The 19,669-nt window shown below is 37.8% G+C and overlaps 2 protein-coding genes across 10 annotated transcripts in view; one reads left to right on the top strand and one right to left on the bottom strand.

The window, feature by feature from the left end:
- NMT2 (N-myristoyltransferase 2) overlaps positions 1 to 15,512 on the top strand; it is a 44,601-nt gene extending 29,089 nt beyond the window's left edge. For 6 of the 7 annotated variants that reach the window (XM_081300415.1, XM_081300417.1, XM_081300420.1 and 3 more), the window contains 5 exons: positions 1,026 to 1,196; positions 2,336 to 2,444; positions 8,190 to 8,360; positions 11,056 to 11,223; positions 12,387 to 12,674. In XM_081300415.1, coding sequence (XP_081156541.1) covers positions 1,026 to 1,196; positions 2,336 to 2,444; positions 8,190 to 8,360; positions 11,056 to 11,223; positions 12,387 to 12,611 — 844 coding nt within the window. In that variant the 3' untranslated portion in view covers positions 12,612 to 12,674. The other variant, XM_081300416.1, reaches the window with a different exon arrangement.
- A 145-nt stretch (positions 15,513 to 15,657) lies between these two features.
- Positions 15,658 to 19,296, bottom strand: RPP38 (ribonuclease P/MRP subunit p38). Of its 3 annotated transcripts, none has more exons than XM_081300422.1 (3): positions 19,015 to 19,296; positions 18,094 to 18,145; positions 15,658 to 16,567 (listed from the first exon to the last, which is right to left on the bottom strand). In XM_081300422.1, exon 3 carries the CDS (start codon positions 16,555 to 16,557, stop codon positions 15,709 to 15,711), a length of 849 nt encoding a protein of 282 aa, XP_081156548.1. In that variant the 5' UTR covers positions 16,558 to 16,567; positions 18,094 to 18,145; positions 19,015 to 19,296; the 3' UTR covers positions 15,658 to 15,708. The 3 variants fall into 3 exon arrangements, with proteins under 3 accessions (XP_081156548.1, XP_081156549.1, XP_081156550.1); XM_081300423.1 differs by lacking the exon at positions 19,015 to 19,296 and adding an exon at positions 18,696 to 18,991; XM_081300424.1 differs by lacking the exon at positions 19,015 to 19,296 and adding an exon at positions 18,494 to 18,587.
- Between the last annotated feature and the right edge of the window lie 373 nt (positions 19,297 to 19,669).

Genomic DNA, 19,669 nt, shown 5'->3' with positions numbered 1-19,669 from the left:
GCCTAGGAGGCTGAGGCAGGAGGATCTTGAGTTCAAAGCCAGCCTCAGCAACTGTGAGGTGCTGTGCAACTCAGTGAGACCCTGTCTCTAAATAAAATAGAAAATGGGGCTGGGGATGTTTCTCAGTGGTCGAGTAACCCCCAAGTTCAATCTCGGTACCAAAAAAAAACCCAGAAAACAGAAAACACAACCTTTTCCTCCATAGGATAAGCATTTTGCTCTTGTTTTTTTTTAAGTTGTCGATAGACTTTTATTTTATTTATGTATTTATATGTGGTGCTTAGAATCAAACCTAGTGCCTCACACATGCCAGGCAAGTGCCCTACCACTGAGCCACAGCCTCAGCCCCTTTGCTCTTGAAATCTAACCCAGAAAGTTGAAGATTCAACTATAAAAATCAAAGACCTAATGTGTAAAAGGTCTATTTACCATACAGCATATTAGGTTAGTTTATTTACTGATAAAAACATGTGATCACAAGGAATGTTGTGTGCCAAACAAGAGGCCTGCATATCTGGAAGCAGAGCTGGGACCAGGATTGAAGCTCTAGAAGGTTTACTGCAGCGTGGAAATGCACTGACTCTGGTCTGGTGAAGCCCTTCTCAGGGATCCTGAGGATTTGTATCATGCTTCAAAGTAACATCTTATCAGATTCTGTACTAGGGTGACTCAATTATTGCCATAATTGCATACATTGTAGGAAAAACAGATAAACTTTGAGGCATATCTGAACCATTTTTAAAAATGAAAACTTATAAAAGATTAAAATGTTAAAATTTATTTGGAACAAAGGGATTGAGCCTCCCTGACCTAGAGTTATAATCATTTTGGCAGGGATGTAAGGCAAATAGTGTTTTGATCTGAATTTATGAAACTAGAACTAAATGAAGCAATATTTTTCTTAAGTATTGTGTTAAAGGATGTCTTCCATATTCTTATTCTTTGAAATTTTATGAGTATTTTCTTGTGTTATAAAATGTGTTCATCTTGTGTTGGCTCTAATTTTCAACATCTTTCTTTCTTAGTGTGAAGAAAATGGTAGAAATCAACTTTCTTTGTGTTCATAAGAAATTGAGATCAAAACGGGTAGCCCCAGTGTTAATTCGAGAAATAACTAGAAGAGTGAACCTGGAAGGAATCTTTCAGGCTGTATATACTGCAGGAGTTGTTCTTCCTAAGCCGGTGGCCACGTGCAGGTAATGGTAGACTGTATCCCTAACCCAGGTCTTCCCTTTACCAAGCCTGTTGAGCATCATGACCATTTTGGTAGAAGTGTTACTCTCCTCAGGTGAGGGATTTTGCTCACTGGGGTTTGTGTAGTTTGTTGGTAGCAGAGATGGAGACCATTCATTTCAGTATACAGCCACTTGGCGATTTTTAAAAAAAGTCTTTAATATTTCCCTGCCATTGATACAGGATCTATATTTCTTTTTCTGATACATTCAAAAGACTAGTGCTGTCTTTGCATGGAGAAACCCAGGGCATTGTGATCTCACAGTGTCCACTGTCGTGCTGTTTTCTCTCCACACCTAAATTCAGTTTTCTTCCATGCTTTGCAGCACTACTGAACCATTCCAAAAGTCTGATAAGCATCAGTTGAAAAGTCCAAGATGTACTTGTTTGCTAAGAATAAAAAGAAGCTTACGCTGTTTTATGACTTTATTAGTTCTAATCAAGCTTTTAAGAACTGCTCCAGTGAGAAGGCAGTCAACAACCTGTGTCTAAAACATAAGAGTTATCACCTTCAAATAGGAAAAAATTTTAAGTAAACTTACTATAAAAGATAAAACTGAAAAATTACTATAACCTATTAAATTATTGCATTCAAAGATAAACAGGATGAAAGACTTCACATGTGTATTTTAATACAAATCCTTCATCCCAGTACCTAAATTGGAATCAACTTAAGAAATTTAGACTGGTTTCTCAAAAAAGTTGTTTTCTTTGGTATGTATCCAACTAAAAAGTTACTTATTTAGAAGAAATAGTTTCATGTTTTTAAACCTGTTGGTTTGCCTTTGATAAAATCAGTGGTGGCCATTAAACATTTATAAACCAGGGTGTAATTAATATTTTTCTTGAGGTTTTAAGATTCCTCTTTAGTGAAAGAAATAAAAGGTAACAAACTTCAAAGGAACATAAAGAGGAATGCAAGATATTTTAAAGATGAAAAAAATGACTAAGAAAATTACTGCAGACAAAGAGGGCCAGCCTCAGCACTATGCCAGGCACAGCTTAAGTATTTAGTAAATGCTTATGGAGCAGCCAGGCTGAGGCAGAGTGAAAACACAGAGTTAGAAATCAATTAGATTTTAAAACCTTTATTGTATTCCAGATACTGGCATCGATCCCTAAACCCCAGAAAATTGGTAGAAGTGAAATTTTCTCACTTGAGTAGAAATATGACATTACAGAGAACAATGAAGCTTTACAGACTTCCGGATGTAAGTAAGAATGATTTGCAGTTTTTGAAGCTGTAACAATTGAAGCTTTTAAAAGGAAAGAAGTATTTGCAGCAGTCTCAAAATGGACCTGTGCCTGTGAAAGGGAATATATAGCTAAAACGACTGCGTAGAATTCAGGAACTAGGAAAATAGGGGAGTTCATTGGGAAATACCAGTTTATTTGTTTGTTTTTTTCTTTTAAAGATTTTTTTTTAAGTTCTTCAGTTTGTAGTTGGGTGAGATTGAATGAAGTCAAGTAAGTTTTGGCATTTGGGTATTTATGGTCTGTTAAGTAAGAAGGAAGAAAAGTTCAGGTTGCCACTGATTTCTTGATACCATAGAGTGGAGGAGTCAAGTTTAGAGAAGAGACCAAGGGAGAGGAAATAATGTTTCATTCAATTATCTTCTTTTTTTAAAAAGAACAAATTACCAATATGAAAAGTTGTCTCTCTTAATAGGAAAAGTTAAGCATATTTAAAGTTAAGTAAGGCACATTTAGATGTGCCTTTTAGCCTTTGCTTTACTGGGGTCTCAGATGGTGTGTTATTTATCATTTACTCTGTAAAAGATTGTCACAGAGCAGCTTAAGACAGCACATTTATTCTTTTTTTTTCTTTAATTATTTTTAATTGTAGTCGGATACAATACCTTTATTTTTATGTGGTGTTGAGGTTCGAACCCAGCACCTCGCACATGCTAGGCGAGCACAACTAGGCTGAGCCACAACCCTAAGCCCAACCCCAGCACATTTATTCTTGCATGGGTTTTGCAGGTCAGGAATCCAGGTACCACTTAGCTGTGTCCCATTCTTTGGGTTCTTATGAAGCTGTCATCAAAGTAGCAGCCAGAACTGGGGTCTCCTCTGAAACTTGACTGAGGAAGTACCGGCTTTCAGGCGTCCATGGTTGTTGGCAGGATTGACTTCTTTGCTGGCTGGTTGACTGGGCCTCAGCTCCTTCTTTGCAGGCTGCCAGAGGCCATCTTCAGTTCTTGGTCACCTGATCTTCTCTATAGGGCAGTGCACAGCATGGAAGCTTATTGACCAAAGCCAGTGAAAGCCAGAGAGTCTGTAGAGGGAATCTGCCAGCTAGATGGATGTAGAACTTTATATAATCAGTTCATGAAAGCTGCCATTTCTATTGATCGGAAGCAAATCACAAATCCTTCAGCTGTTGGTTAGAAACAAGTTCCAAGTCCCATTTCTATTGTACAGAAGCAAACCTCAGTCCCTGCCTGTACACAGCAGGAGCAAATCACACAACCTGTGAACTCCAGAAGGTGTGAAAACTGGGTGCCCTTTTAGAATGTATCCGCTGCAAATGGGATCTTTTGTTTGAATTTTGCTCTGTATGAATTGAAATAAAAACTTTAAGCATGCCTATTTTTTTTTTTTTTCACTACTTTGGTCTCCCCAAATTTCAGTCTATTGAAGCTAAAGCAGTCTAGCTTCTGTGTAGGGAAAAGATCCACTTACAGGCTGCATAAAATGGATTTAATAATAAGGAGTTTTGTTATTTGCCATTGGTTTATTCAGAATGATTAGAATTTAAGATGCTAAAAGTAGTTTTGGCCTTTACATTTCGGTACAGATATCAATCTTTTCATAGATAACAAAGTTTTGGATGGTTGGTGATAAATCACAGGTCAGGCCTTGGTCATGAAACTAGGCTTTGGCATCTCCCTTCAGTTAGCTTGTGCTTCAGCCATGTGGTTGTAGTGACTGCCTTTTCCCCCCATTAAATTGAAATTAATAGTATGCTTTCACATATATTATTCAGTTTGTTTTCACAACTTTTTGAAGTTAGTTCTTATTTTCCCCTTATCCAGATGAAAAAATAGACTTATAAAGGTTGACACTCATGTAAGGGCACATCACCAGTAAGTGGATGGTTTGAGATATAAGCCCAGACATTAGTGTTTCTTCTGTTAGACCCTGTTGCTTATGCTGTCACCTCTCACATGCCCCTGTTAGGGGCAACAAGCACCAGCCAGGGTCATCATGGGCCACACTGTATAGTCATTACAATATAGGTTAGCACAGAGAAGAATAGTTGCCACAGTCCAGACAGCTCTCATTGGTGTGTTTCAGTCTCCTTTTCCCCTTCTAAGACATGGAAAAGGAAAATGAAGAGTAATTAATGGAAAAAGAAGAGTGGGTAAAGTGGGTACAAGAGGTGAAAGTGCAGATGTTGAAAAATTGAGCGGGGCACACACCTGTAATCCCAACAACTCAGGAGGCTGAGGCAGGAGGATTGCAAGTTTGAGGCCAGCTTGGACAACTTAGGAAGACCTTGTCTTAAAATTTTTAAAAATAAAAATTATAAGGACTTGGGATGTAATTCAGTGGGAGAGCACCCCTGGGTTCAATTCCTGGTATCAAAAAAGAAAAATACTGGAAGGTGCCAACAACAGAGGCACTCTGCCTCTTCTGGTAAAAGCTGGACAGTGCAGCATATGCGAGATCCTTTTTGTCTCCAGAAATCGGATGGATGAGACCACTGCTAGCAATCTAGTCAATTAAGAACAATTTTGTACCATTTAGCATAAGAAGAGCCTTACTGAATGCAATTCTTGCTTTATAGAGAAAGTGTCATTTTTTGATCTCTCATATTGTTTCTGCTTATAGGACTTGCTTTATATCTTTTTCCTGGACTTCTGAATAGTGCAGTTGACATTTTTTGGGCCAGCATTGTGCTGGACAATTCAACTTCTATAATCTCATTTATTATTCATAACAGTCACAGGAGATCAGGTCATTATCCCCACATCATGGGAGAGCATGTTGAAACACAAGATTGGGCTTTATTTCCTTATGTATTTGTAAGCAGATTTTACACAGATTTCAATATACATACAGTCCAGTGAGTAATGGACATTAATTGGGCCCTGGAAGGTACATCTGACTCAGATACAGGATTTTCATTTGACACATCAGATTTTCTGTTACTGGAAACATCTCTTCACTTTTCATTGACCTCTTAGGAAACATGGCCCCTTTACTTCTCTCATTATACAAAAACTTAATGTTTTATTAAAGCTTAAGTCTTCCTACTTCTTCCTGAAGATAACAGCTAGAGTTGGTTTATTTCACATTTTAAAAGTTTTGTTCTTCCATTTTTTTTTTTTCTTTAGCCATTGCTGGTTGGCACAGTTGAATCGTTTTCCCCCATTTTCTAGTCCTACCCTCTTTTTATGGCTGGTATGTTCTGTTCTGTTTTGCCTTAATGTGTTGGTAAATATTTTTTTTGAAATGCTTGTAAATTGCCAAAGTTTTGATGCTTTGTATGTATTTGCCCAAACACTGTTTCACTAAGTCTTTACATTCTACTACCTTCTGAGACCAAAGGATACCAGTGTGGTCCATGGGCCCTTCAATGTCATAATGATGATTAGACTTAGGATTTGAATCCATGAAATCAACACTATTTCTATAATAACAATTAAATATAATTTGCATATTTACTTTCATCCTCTTAAAAATGAACTAAAAAGTGTTCCAGAGGCTATATGGAATGTGTCCTTATGTCAAATTTTGATTTTAAATGTTCTCAGTTTAATTTCTAATCGGGTCAATGTGGGTATATATAACCCACATAATCAAAGCTTTTCAGGGCTTCTCAATAATTACTAGTACCAAGAGTACTGAAATGTTTGAGAACTGCTATTTAAGGATGGCCGCTGGGCTTAAAGGTGTGTTGCTTTAGTGATTTCACAGTGTGAATATTGAGTCAGTGAGAAATATGTGCCAGAGAATATTTTACTTCAGAAAGAAGTTGGCAAATTTCTCCCTTCTGAATGTTCTCTATTAATAGATGTCATATATCCTGTTGCTTTCATTAATTAATCTAATTGCTTGATATTATTTATTGTTACTGTACCAGTAACAAAAGAAAAAGAATGGCTATTTAATCAAGCAAAGAAAGTCTGCTTCATAGCAGAAAATGATTCTGACCATGGTTTACATAGATATGTGCTTTTAGTCTTTTAACTAGCATTTAGAAATACATGTTTATTTTTTTTTAATTTCAGTTGGGACCTGGATATTTCCGACTCATCAGCTTTCAGAGCAACAAAAAACAAAATATATGAATTGTCCATTAAATGTTAAGGACTCAAATTCTCTAAATTTAGATTATTAAATGTCATTTTAGTTGCAGTACTGTGTAGATTACATAAATCATCATTGAAGGACCCCATAGTAAATATGCAGCTAAGAACTTTTGGATCTGTAAATGTAAGCATGGATGTCTTATTCTTCTCTCTCTATGCTGATCAGTAATTAATCAGCACTCTGTCACTGAAACCTTGAAACCTCAGCACAACTAGTAACAATATATCAGTGGTACCTTCAAGATATAAACCTATTTTACCCCATGAGATTCTACCTGGGTACCTGCAGGAATCATAATGATCTATTCTATTTACAGAGCTGGGGGTATAGCTCAGTGGTAGAGTGCTGTGTAAAGCCCTGGGTTCAGTCCCCAATACCACAGAAAGAAAAAAAAAAAATATATATATATGTAAACCATTGAGGGCAGAAAGGTGGACAAGCAGTATTTTTGTTACTTGTTTCCTAAAATTTATCCAATATTTCTCCAAGCAAGGGAAATCAAGTTATTGGGGGAAAATTAAGCTATTTTTTAGTTTGTAATGTTTTTGTTTTGTTTGTTGGGCTTTCTTAGGTCTAGTTTTGAGTGCTTGGGTGTTTGGATAGTTCTAGAGAACCAGAGTGATGATGGGAGTTTTTGAGAACCAAAGTTGGTAGGCTTGTTATTCCATGGCTTCATTTTAAAATTATAAAGCTCTGTAGTGGTGTTAAAATGCCTACTCTGATTACCTTTTAATAAAACAATATGTCCTGAAATCCAGGCCCAGTATTAGATAGTCCTGCACCTTTAGAAAATACCTGGCTATTGAGCTGGAATGTAGCTTAGTGGTAGATTACTTGCCTAGCATGTGTGAGGCCCTGGGTTTGATCCCCAGCTGGGTTGGCGGGGTGGAGACAGAAAGAAAATACCTAGATATTGTATTAAAATTTTTGCTTTCCCATCATTAATAAATGTGACGATCATTATTATCCAAAGTACAGGTATGAAGATGCGAATGGTGTGAACATACTGTGTATACAACCAGAGATATGAAAAACTGTTCTCTATATATGGAATAAGAATCATAATGCATTCCACTGTCATATATAAATAAAAAAATTCTTGCCTTCCCATCCTGACCAATATGATTTACTCTTATATTGTTTTCAGGAAAACAAAATCACGACATCTTTTTTATGAACTGTTGAATAAGATAAGTTTCTCAACTATGTTTTCAAAATGTTAGATTTGGTGATTTTTAAAGCAGAAACCCCCAGAAGTTAGGCAATTGTTGTGCCCTGTCAAACAGACTGTGAAAATTCTTGGTATTAGTTTATCAGTCAATTCATAGCATTCCTTTTGATTTGTTTGGGTCATGAGCAGTACTGACCGAAGACTTGCCACATAGAAAGAAGAACATTTCCTAGCATGTATTTTAACCCAGTGCTTCTCAAACTTTAACATGTATACAGATCGCCAGGGAATCTTATTCAATTGCAGCTTCTAATACACTGGGTCTGGGATGGGGCCAATATTCTGCTGTTCTAACAAGCTCCTGTGTGATGTATTCTGTGGGTCTGCGGACAAAGGGCACAAAGTAGTTTTACTTCTCTTACATTTAAACTTCTGGGATTTGTCTTATTTTCCCTCCAACAAGGTTACCAAGACTTCAGGTTTGAGACCCATGGAACCGAAAGATATTAAAGCAGTGCGAGAATTAATCAACACTTACCTGAAGCAGTTCCATTTAGCCCCGGTGATGGATGAAGAGGAAGTAGCCCACTGGTTCCTTCCCCAGGAACACATTATCGATACGTTTGTAGTGGAGGTAAACATAAGGTGATAAGGTAGTACTGAGAAGTATGCACCACATGTGATAAAGTTTATTTTCCAGAAAGAGCACAGAGTACCAGTCTCTTCTTTCTTCCTCCAAGACTCAGTGCTTCTGGATTAGATTTCTGCTCATCTTGATGGAATTGCATTTTCTTCTTAAGTTTCCATTTCTGGATAAGAGTGTATATTTACTACATATTAATGCTTTTCTGTTGTTATCTGTGTGATTAATTGCTTTGCTCCTTTTTCAAAGGTTATTTTGATTGACCTCAACCAGATGGCTGCATCCTAATGCTTAATTCTTTTGGTTTTGGAATAACTGAACTGCCTTTGGTTGACATGCCATGGATTCAGCCATTTAATCCTTGTTAAAGAAAGGAAGGAAGGAAGGAGGGAAGGAAGGAAGGAAAAGTAACAGTCCAGATTTTCCAAATTCTTGTTGAGATGAATCACTTGGAAGCTCTTTTGGTAGAAATGGATTGAGTTGCTTTTAATCTTGTAAATTCTTGGAGTGGAGAGGGCCAGTTAGAAGTGATTCCAGGGTTTAGTTTACATTAGTTATATACATAAGTATTTACTTAGTGCAGTCACATAGTGCCTGAGTATGGGATCACAGGCCCAATATACAAGTCAGCATTTTGTCACTGTGACAAAATATCTGAGAAAATCAACTAACCTGAGGAGAAATTTATTTTGGCTCATGATTTCAGAGGTTTTAGGTCATGGTCAGTTGGCTCCATTGTTTTGGGCCTGTGGTAAGGCAGAATGTTGTGTTGGAGGGACATGGTGGTTGGAAAGAGAAAGAGAGAGAGAGCAAGGAGTTGGGGATAAGATATGCCCTTCTAGGGCCTGCCCCTAGTGATTTCTTCCTCCTAAAACTTCTTCCACCTCCCAATAATGCCTTCATATAATGAATCCCTTAATGAGTTAATTCACTGATGATGTTAGAACCCTCATGATGCAATCACTTTCCCAAAGCCTTACCTCTGAACATGGCTGCTTTGGAAACTAACCATTTAATACATGAGCCTTTGAGGGGACATTCCAGATCCAACCTATTACACTCAGTTAAGGCTGTAATGAAGGGGAGCCATGGTAGATAGGATTCAAAGGACATTTCTGAAGAACAACTGAGCAGTCTGTTTCTTAAATTTTTATTTCCAAAGCAACATAAAGAGTTGCCATCTTTGCTTTAAAAAAAAAAATGTCATCTTTATGCACCTATGTGAGTTTCTCAGGGCAGCTCATCTCTCTTGTTTCAGGACTCCTTTACTCTCTGAAGAATTATTGAGGACCTCAAAGAACTTTTATTTTATGGATTACATCTATAGATATTTACTTATTCAAAATTGAGACATTTGATATTATTCCACATAACAATTTAATAATAATCAATTCATTACATGCTACCTAAAGACCATATTTCGTATGAAAAATAACTTTTTCCAAACCACAAAATTAGTGAAAGATGGTACCATTTGCATTTTTGCAAATTTTGTTAATGTCTGATTTAATAGAAGACAACTGGGAACCTATTATCTGCTTTTGCTTTCAATCTATTGTGATATGTTAAGTATGTGAAGAAAATATTTCATATGAAGTATTGAAGATTTGGTTAAAAATGAATATTTTAGTTGCCTTTTCAGATAATTATAAATCTCTTAAATCTTATTAGTAAGCTTTTTATCCTCTATTACATTAGAATCCATTGGTCTGTCTTGTCCTTGTTTTTTTGTTTTTCTTTTTTTGGTGCTGAGGTTTGAACCCTGGGCCTCTCACATGGTGCTCTGCCACTAAGCTGTCTTTTCCTTTGAATGAATCTTTTATCCGCATATGAGTTTTTAACATTTTACATGGCTATTTGGAAAAAAAAAACTGATTCACTGATTTTTTTTTATAACTTTATTTGTTTACGTGGTGCTAAGAATCGAACCCAGTGCCTCACACGCTAGGCAAGCGCTCTACCACTGAGCCACAACCCCAGCCCGATTCACTGAAGTTACATTTCATCTTGTGGTATCAAAAACTCACACGTGTGGATATCACAACCTTTGTATTAGAAAAGGTTATAATGTAACTCTTGGTGAAGGATACAAGTTTTTCCAAAAATTTAACTTACACCTGAAAGCTCATATTTTATCATTGGCAATATATCCTGCCATTTTCTTTTTCTGGAACTGACAGGCTCTCATTATTCATTTTCAAAAATCTATGCCATATACCAAGTCTGAACAACCACAGTCTTGGCCAGTTTTACTTTCAAGTAGTGTTCCATGAGAAAAGTGGCTAGCTTAGCTCCCAAGTTGTTCTCCTGGAGGCAGCCTATGTGTTTCAGAGTGGTGATGGCAGCCTTCTAATACCTAGAGCTTTCATTTCTGCAAATGAAATCTTTCATTACTACTTCATAATGTAGAACATTGACTCTTTGGTCAGCCCGAGGGAAACTTTCCTGGTAGGACCTTTTGCTTTCTAAGAACTTTATGCAAATCACTGACTAGCACTTCTGCTATGGTTCCAACTGCCTGCTCTTCTTGGCCACCATCCAGCATAATAGAAGGGGCTCAAAATAGGCTGCCAAGAAAGAAGTCTTACTTGTTGCTTTTTGTCTGGACAGAAAGTTATGGTGAAAGTGTTAACTGCATGCAGTTTTTTCAAGGAGACACTTACCTGGTATCACCATTGTCTCTTAGAGCTCCAGTGGGAAACTGACTGACTTCCTGAGCTTCTACACGCTCCCGTCCACAGTCATGCACCACCCTGCTCATAAGAGCCTCAAAGCTGCCTACTCCTTCTATAACATTCACACAGAGACACCCCTGCTGGACCTCATGAACGATGCACTCATTATAGCTAAATTGGTGAGTGACTCATTCATATTTGTTCAATTTAATTCTTCAAGAGTATATGCCAAAATATATAAAACATCTCATGGTATTTTCTTCCATCCAGGTGGAATTCATGCAATGCCCTCCCCCACCCCATACACATTACTGACAATGGAAGAATTTTGCTGTATTTCTTTTAAAACATTAGTGGCTGTTTTCATCATTGATTTTATTTCAATTTAACAAAAAAGAAATAAGTTAGAAAACTTAACCCTCATACAAGAAGACACAAAACTCATAAGGGATATAAGATGCAGCCTATGAAAGTTAATTAACTTGAAAATACATATCTTTTTATTTTTATTATTTATCTATTTTCCCAGAAAAGTTATTCTCAGGTAATTATTAAATAGATATCTTTCTTTTAAAAATAAATTTGAATCAGCTGACATACATTTTGATGATACACATTGAATATGGGAAAATAACTGCTCGTGAGAAATTGGAAACAGTACTTGAAAAATGTCTTCCTTGATTTCTCTTGCATTTGATCATTGAAATATTGTATAAATTTGCTACTTTTGGTCTCCAAATCAACATTATCCCACTTGCTCATTTTCAGCAACTTTCCCCCAGTGGTCAATAAGTTAAAATAGAAATTAAATTTAGGTATTCCTTCTATATCACATTTTGCATAGTATTACTATATAACATTTTTAAGAAATTTAATTTTTACCATTAAAATATTAAACTTACTTTCCAGTATCAGTCCAAGACAAACATGCTATTTAAAGTCTTTACAACTTCGGTTTCTTAGCAATAGCTTCACTTACGTCAGGCCTTAGGTCAGTAGTTAATAATTCTGGAAATGGAACCATCTAGACACTGCTCCCTTCTGAATCAGGAACAAGATATTTTCTAAAATCTTAATAGGTTATTTTTATGTCAGTGATAGCCATCAGATCACTTTTTTTTTTTTTTTTAAATTCAGCATTTTGAAAGATCTTGTTGACTCACTCTAGCTTTTTAAGGCAATTTTGTATGGTCTTCCTAACCTATACTATACATTGCAGACATTAAGCCCTATTGTAAATGCATATCCAAGCTATTAGTAGAGGAATTAAATGTTATACCAATAATTTCTATAATTTCTGTAGATAGTCCTTTGATATTTTAAATCCTTCTTTCTTTGGCAGAAAGGATTTGATGTATTCAATGCACTAGATTTGATGGAAAATAAGACCTTCTTGGAAAAACTCAAGTTTGGTATAGGAGATGGTAGTTTACAGTATTACTTGTACAACTGGAGGTGTCCAGGAACAGATTCTGAAAAGGTAAGTTATGTTGACAAAGTCTTTGTAAACAAAGTAAGTCTAACTAGACAATTCCATCCTTGCTTCCCTTTGGATTATTCTAAATAGCTTTTAAAATCACAGATCTTTTATACTATGTTATCAATTAATTTATTTGTTCTTACTATTTCATTTCTTTCCTCCAGGTTGGACTTGTACTACAGTAGATAGCTGTGTTGACTTCTAGAACTCTGGCATCCTCATTTGTTCATATCCTATTTAATGATTCCTGGAACCGCCATTCCAAAGAAGAATAAAAGCACAACCTAAGTGAAATTGAAGTACTTGGTAACAATCAGCAAAGATGAAAAAACACCCCATGTGTGACCAGTTGTACACATTCCTAGTTAGAATGTTAAAATGCATCTTTTCTTTTTTTGCTGTTTACCCACTTGTGGGAGGGATGAAAGGGTACAAAGAGCACATTTCTCTGGTTTTCAAACTTTTGGCTTTCTTGGTGAAGTGAGGGTACTTTTCCACTCTCTAGAAAGGGAACTGTTTTTCTATGAACTAAAGAGAAGTCACGGCATCGTGTAAGAAATTCTCTGCTATTGTGTGGAGATAAGCTGCTGCATTTCTATTTATTAGGTGGTGGTGTACTTGTCTGTATAATAGAACAAAGGATCCATTTGGAAAATTTTTTATGTATTTCACCTTACATGACATCACTGGGAACACTTATGGAATGACAAATATGGAGCAAAATGAAAATGTACTGATTACTAGTACATTATTACTCCATAGGCAAAGTTGCCAAATCAGTAAACACAGAGATTTGTACTTTGATCTTCAGTAGGTCAATAGATGGTTTCAAAAGCAAAGTTTGAGGCAAATATTAAGTGTGCTCCCTGAAAGAGCATACACCTGTGAATGACCAGACTTTTCCACTGCTGCACCATCTCCAGTTTCTTCTCAGCAACATCAAGGATACATGAGGGATAGAAAATAAAAACTCTAAGGTCAAAACTAATGCCGGGTTGCTTTATTAGTGCTATAAGGCATTGATAGTTTGAATGTTTTTATTACTTATGCAAAATTGCACATATTCCTTTATGCTGACTTTTAATTTATCATGAACTGTCATGCTAATGGAAATGTCTTATTTGTAAATAAGTATTCATAATTTTGTTACCAATGGTGTTTTTACCTAGAATTTGAAAAACAAGAGTTTCACAGTGTACATGTATGTGTATATATCACCAGTAATTCAAGGGATAAATAAGATGCTAAACAAGGCTGTAGACTGGCCTTTACTCAAGTACCACAAAGTAGACACTTCTTCCTGCCTTTACCATACCAGTGCCTCGGCTGCTCAGTCCAGAAAAAGTTAAATTACGTTAGACAACATAATGGCATTCCTTTCATGTTTTACAAGTAATCCAATAAAACCAGTCATTATCTTAATACCAGACAGAGAACATCAAGTACGGCCCCTGGGCTTAATCTGGCCCGTCACCTGTTTTTGTACAACACAGGAACTAAATGATTTTTATCTTTTTTGATTGGGGGGAAATAGTCAAAACAGTGACATTTTGTGACATGAAAATTATATGAAATTTAAATTCAGCATTCATAAAAAGTTTTCTTGGAACACAGCCACCCTTTTGTTTGTGTCTCACCTGTGGCCACTTCATGCTACAAAGGCAAGCTGGGTACTTGTGCCAGACTGTATGGCCTCCAAAGTCTAAAATATCTGCTAACTGTCCCTTTTTAGAAGGTCTGTGGATTTTGATTTACTAAGGAGTTGAAAACACAGCTGTGGCACCCAAGACTGCCACTAGAGGGGACACTTGGGCCCCACAGTAGTGCCTAACTGGTACAAACAATGTTCTTAAAAGACACAGGAAGACTTATCATTTCATAGGGTTCAAACTTAGCTGCATTACCGTTCTCAACAGAAGGAGAAAAACGTCAAGAAACAAAACTGGACCGATTCACTAGAACACTTCTTGGGAATACCAGCATTAAATAAGAATTTACACAATCTGGAGTCAAGGCTCATTTACATATTCCAGTTATATTATTCATGTTATTTTACTTGATTCTTAAATACAATTAATATCACTGTTCTCTTTATAATTTAAGCAGATTACCAGTGAGCATTTTAGAGAATCAATATGACTTAAATGCAATATAGTATTTAGAAATTTTTAAAAATTGTCCTGTAATGAAAATGCTGTATCTTTTCTTTTTAATTTGTGCCAAGATGGCACTAAGTAAAATCTAAATTAACAGATGGCATAATCCACCGAGTCAACCAGATTTTAGGCTGAAATTTGGCAAAACCATTATCTTCCCCTAAACTACCAAAAATAACTTCTCTAAATATACATTATAGACAATTAACACAGAACACTATGCTGCATTTCCTGTCCTCACAAAATCTTGCCTGAGAACCCACACTCAATGTTTTTAAAAATTTACCTCTTGCCCCATCTCACCTAATTGTTATCACAGTTTTCTGTTTGGTTATGTGTGTGCATGCTCATGCACAAACACATTGAGGGTTAAATTTGGGGGTCTACCACTGAGCTGTGCCCCTACAACTCCCATCATACTTTTTATACATGTTAATTTCCAAGTAAACAATACACAGGAAAATGAATCCTAATTAAAATACTTTATCTGGCTTACTTCTATCCCACTGGGCCTTCATCCCAAGCAGATGTTTATGCCTGCCTACAAGGAAAGCCAAACTCACATGAAGTAAAAAAATATATTCCTTCTAAAGACAAAGTATTGCAAGGCATTTGGTATCTTTCCTTTGAAACTCAATGCTCCCAATCTAGTTTCATTGACCCTACTTGTTAGAACCATGTCTACTGTGGCACATTTTCCAAGTTTGATGGGAAAATGTTAGGTGTTGTAGGCTACAGATGTTCTTGCTAACAAGCATTGTACCAGCCTTTAAAACAGTGAATTTATACAAGCATGGACATTAGTTTCAATAAACTTTTGTTTTCATATTCATATTTTTGATTATTTTTTTCACTTAAATGTTTTTAGGCTTCAGCATGTTTGTGCTATAGCTTCAAACATTCATACATAGTTGAAGGAAACATCATTACATGGGATCCCAATATACATAAATATATTTCATTTTATTTGTTTCAAGCCTTCTTTATAAAAGGTGTCCTTTTATCAATTGCATGAAGTTTATACAAGATTACTTTGAAGTAGTTTTTTTACTTTTGGGTGGTTTCCTTATCTTATTAGGGTTGGGAATCAATTTCTTTATTTTAAGAGGCTGTAATGCTACAGAGACCTTCTGACCTTCAAGTTTTCTCTTGTGTTTTGAGAGATCTTCAAATGAAGTCTCCAAAGTCTCTTTGTCTTGGATTCCCAAAGATTCAGTTTCTAAATTGTCTCCAATATTTTCAATTCTGTCCTGAAGCCATGGTACAGTTAAACTGGGCACTCTGGGAATGATAGCTCTTACTTCATCTACAAAGTCAGTGGTGTCTTTTTTGAATCCCAATGCTAACACACATTTTAAGCCAATGACAGGGGCGAGTGTTGCACTGAGGCAGGGAACCTGACAGGCAGGAACAACTCTGCTTACACTTAACTGAATCAAGTGTGAGGTGATGATGGCAGGCTTGACTGACTTACATACCAGAACCAAGAGCAGTTCACTCCTTTCCAGAGCTCTAGTGACTTCATTAACACCTATGGCAAGCTGCTTCCTGATCTGCACAGGCGTCCATCCTGACACCTGCTGGTTAGCTTCTAGCCTTTTGTCCTTCAGATCCTCACTAGTATCAACATCTAGGCTGCATCTTTCTACCCTGTGCTTTTTTATAAAAGGCATTTTTTTTCTTTTTTTCTTGTCCTCGATTTTCCAAAGTCCAATAGATTTAAACTTCTGCTCAATTGTCTGTAATATGAAGTGCATGTCCTCCTTCTCCAGTGGGCTCCAACAGACAGCATAGGGGTTGTTCAAGGACGTCTTTACAACCAGAGGTCTTGTCTTGCGAATGGATCCTCTGGAAGGTGCTTGAGGGGCTGCAGACATTTTGAAAATCCTTCATAGAAAAACAATGACAATAGAACACTCATGTTAGCTAGGAAAGCCTGTCTTGAGACTATCTTGGTTATATTTTCTCTAATTCTTGATAAGCTATAGCAAGTATTAAGTAGATAGGTCCCACCTTTTCCCCATTTTTTCAGGTGACCTTGTCTTTCTTCATATATAGACAATATGGGACTCTTTTATATCACTGCAATTACAGTGAAATCCCATGTTAATTCATTTATTTAAAAATGTTGTTTCTCTTTGTTCATAATTACCCTTTTCATAACTATACGGTTAGCATTTCATACATTACTCTTTAGTTGGGTTTACTTTCATTTACTCTCACAGCAGATAATCACGGAGTACTATAGGCCCTGGGGCTCATGGTGACTTGAGACCTGTGTCCTGTACACAGTTCCACATCTGTAAGAGCCCCAGAAGCCTCTGTGATTCATAATTAACCAGGTATAATTTGAAGAAATAAAACAGGTATCTATGCACACAACTAAAACTTAAAACAATACTTTCGTTCTGTCCCCTTTTGTAAGTTTCCCTCCCACCCTGGCCCCTAGATTTCCTTATATCTTTCCTAAATATTTGATACATATGCAGACCTATACTCCTGCCCACTCTTATTACAAGCTGACTACTATGACTTGCAGTTTCATGAAAACTAGGGAAACAGTAAGATTTAAAGATCCCAATCCATTAAGGAGAAATAGAAAGGTATATTAATTATTAAGGATATGGTATAAACCACAGGTCTAGGGAGCATATCCTGTAATTCTTCCCAGAGGCAACTGTACATTACTTTCTCTTCCTTAATGTTCTTCCTTCCCTTTCTGGGGCTCAGTGAGAAAGACAGGGACCCACTTGGCAAACTAGAAGAAGTGAAATCCCTTCCAAATAAAGTTTAACACACAAGACTAGCAATAGAGTATACCAGTGTATAAAGTACTTTACTCTTATAATCCTGGCTGCACTTCAAATATAACCTGTGGCTTTTAAAAAAAACCTACACGGTTCTCACCTCAGATCAACTAAATTGGAGAATACTGCCAAGGAATCTAGGCTTGTATATTAAAAAAAAAAAAAAAAAAAAGTCTGCTGCCAAGTGAATCTGATATAGCACCAAAATTAAGAAATCAGGTGTGGGTAAGGTGGTCTTTATACACTGGACAGGCCTGAGAAATGGTCCATTCATGTCTCCTGGTCTCTAGTATTACAAATCACCTTTCCCCAGAAAGCAAATTTCCTGGGAATTTTGACAGAAAACTTCAGTCATGTCTGTATTCCCAATGCTGGAGATATCTGCTGCCTTCTCCCATCCGTCATATCTATTCTCCCAAGCTCAGTAATAAAAGTAGCTCATCTAAATCCAATGAAGTGACGGCTAGCTTAAGACATCAGGGTGGAAGTGGTCAGGAATAAGGAAACAAATGAGGAGCAATATAAATATGATCTAACAGAGGTTTTGCCTAACTATACGACAGTTATTGGGTCTCAGGATCCAAACAGCACAGAATAAATACTTACAATTAATTACTCTGATAGCAAAATAGGCAGTACCTTCCCTGGTTTGCAGAATCTGGTAGGGGGAGATGAAAAATAGTTTAGGTAAGCAAAATGTAACTAAAAGCAACAAAAACCTTCAGAGAAAGGGTGCAAAACAGGAAGGGCAAAGGTGCCTTCACCGCCTACAGGATCAAGTGCAAACTCTAGGGTGACATACAAGGCCCTGGACCCTCCAGCTTTCCACCAGCCTTTCTCTTTACCCAACACCCTGCATATTACTCCCAACTCTGAACCCATACTATGTATAAGGAGGCCACCAGTTTCTCACCAACATATCTCTATACACATTCTCTTAGCCTGGAATAACTACTCCCATTCTCAGACCCATGACCACCTTCATAGTTAAGTATTTGCGGATTACCTATGATGCACCAAGCAAAAACAGTCACTGGCCTCTAGGAGCCAGAGTTTACAAGCCCTATGGGGGGAGAAAAAAGCAATGTAATGTGGTGCACGCGTTAAGGTCAGGATGCCAAGGGACGCAGAGCAGAGACGTAACTTTGTTGAGCGGGGGTTAGGAGAGGAAGACTTCCTACAGGAAGTGACTTTTTTTTTTTAACTACCTCCGATGAATTCCTATCAAAAGGAATACGAAACAACAGTGTCCCGGGGGAAGAATTAGAGGAAACTAAAAACTTCAGTGTCGCTGGGCAGAGATGCTAGGAAAAGTAGGTAAGAACCCAAGGGTAAAGACTCGCGAACTCCGGGTTTCTGAAGGAGGACCGCCGGCAGCGGAAGCATTCCTGACCCAGGGTTAACCCCTCCCTACAGTCCGCGGTCCAGCGACGGTGCAAGAGGGGTCCGGAAGCCGCAGGGACCTAGCGTGCTCCCAGACTTTGGGCTCCGGTAGCGCCCTGGGCCCGCTCCCACCCGGAAGGGTACCTTCTTCCGGCGTCTGCCTGCTCCTCCGACTCACGACCGCGACTCCACACCACCAGCCAGCCACAGCGCTGGCACCACTGCGCCTGCGCCGTGCGTGCGCAGTGTCCTTGCCTTCCCCGCCCCGCCTTCCGGGAGCAGTGAATGGCGCGAAATAGCTCGGAGCTCTTCAAGTTTCGTTACCCTGCGTTTGGTCGCTCCCAACAGCGAGCGAGGAAACGACAGAATAAGGCTCCATCGTTTAAAACAAAAACACACACAAAAAAGTCCTGAATATAAGACCGGGGTGAAGCTTCTGCAGCGCTCTAAGCTGCAGTGCGCAGATGCAACGTCTGTCTCGCGAGACAGTGAGTGTTGCCACGGTAACTGCCACTCACCGTCTGGTCTGACACCTCTGGGGATCCGGGTACCGGCAATAGTCCCCAGGAGTGGTTCTCCCTGGGCACCCTTCCCTTCTAACCCAATTTCAACTTCCAGCATATTGGAGCCTTAGACCTCTCTTTTTGCTCTAGAGACGCAAAATCCCAGCCCCTGTCCCATTTCCCACTGTTTATCGAATCCCTGCAGATTGCCCAGCACTATGAAAATCAAGTAAGTGGGGAGTTGGAGAGTTGGGGAAAACACTAGCTTATAGGCAATAATCTAGGGACTCTAGAAT

Source organism: Spermophilus citellus (genome assembly GCF_964194105.1).
Source record: "Spermophilus citellus genome assembly, chromosome: 6".
In the NCBI taxonomy this organism is placed as follows: domain Eukaryota; kingdom Metazoa; phylum Chordata; class Mammalia; order Rodentia; family Sciuridae; genus Spermophilus; species Spermophilus citellus.
This window is presented reverse-complemented; position numbering and strand designations above follow the sequence as displayed.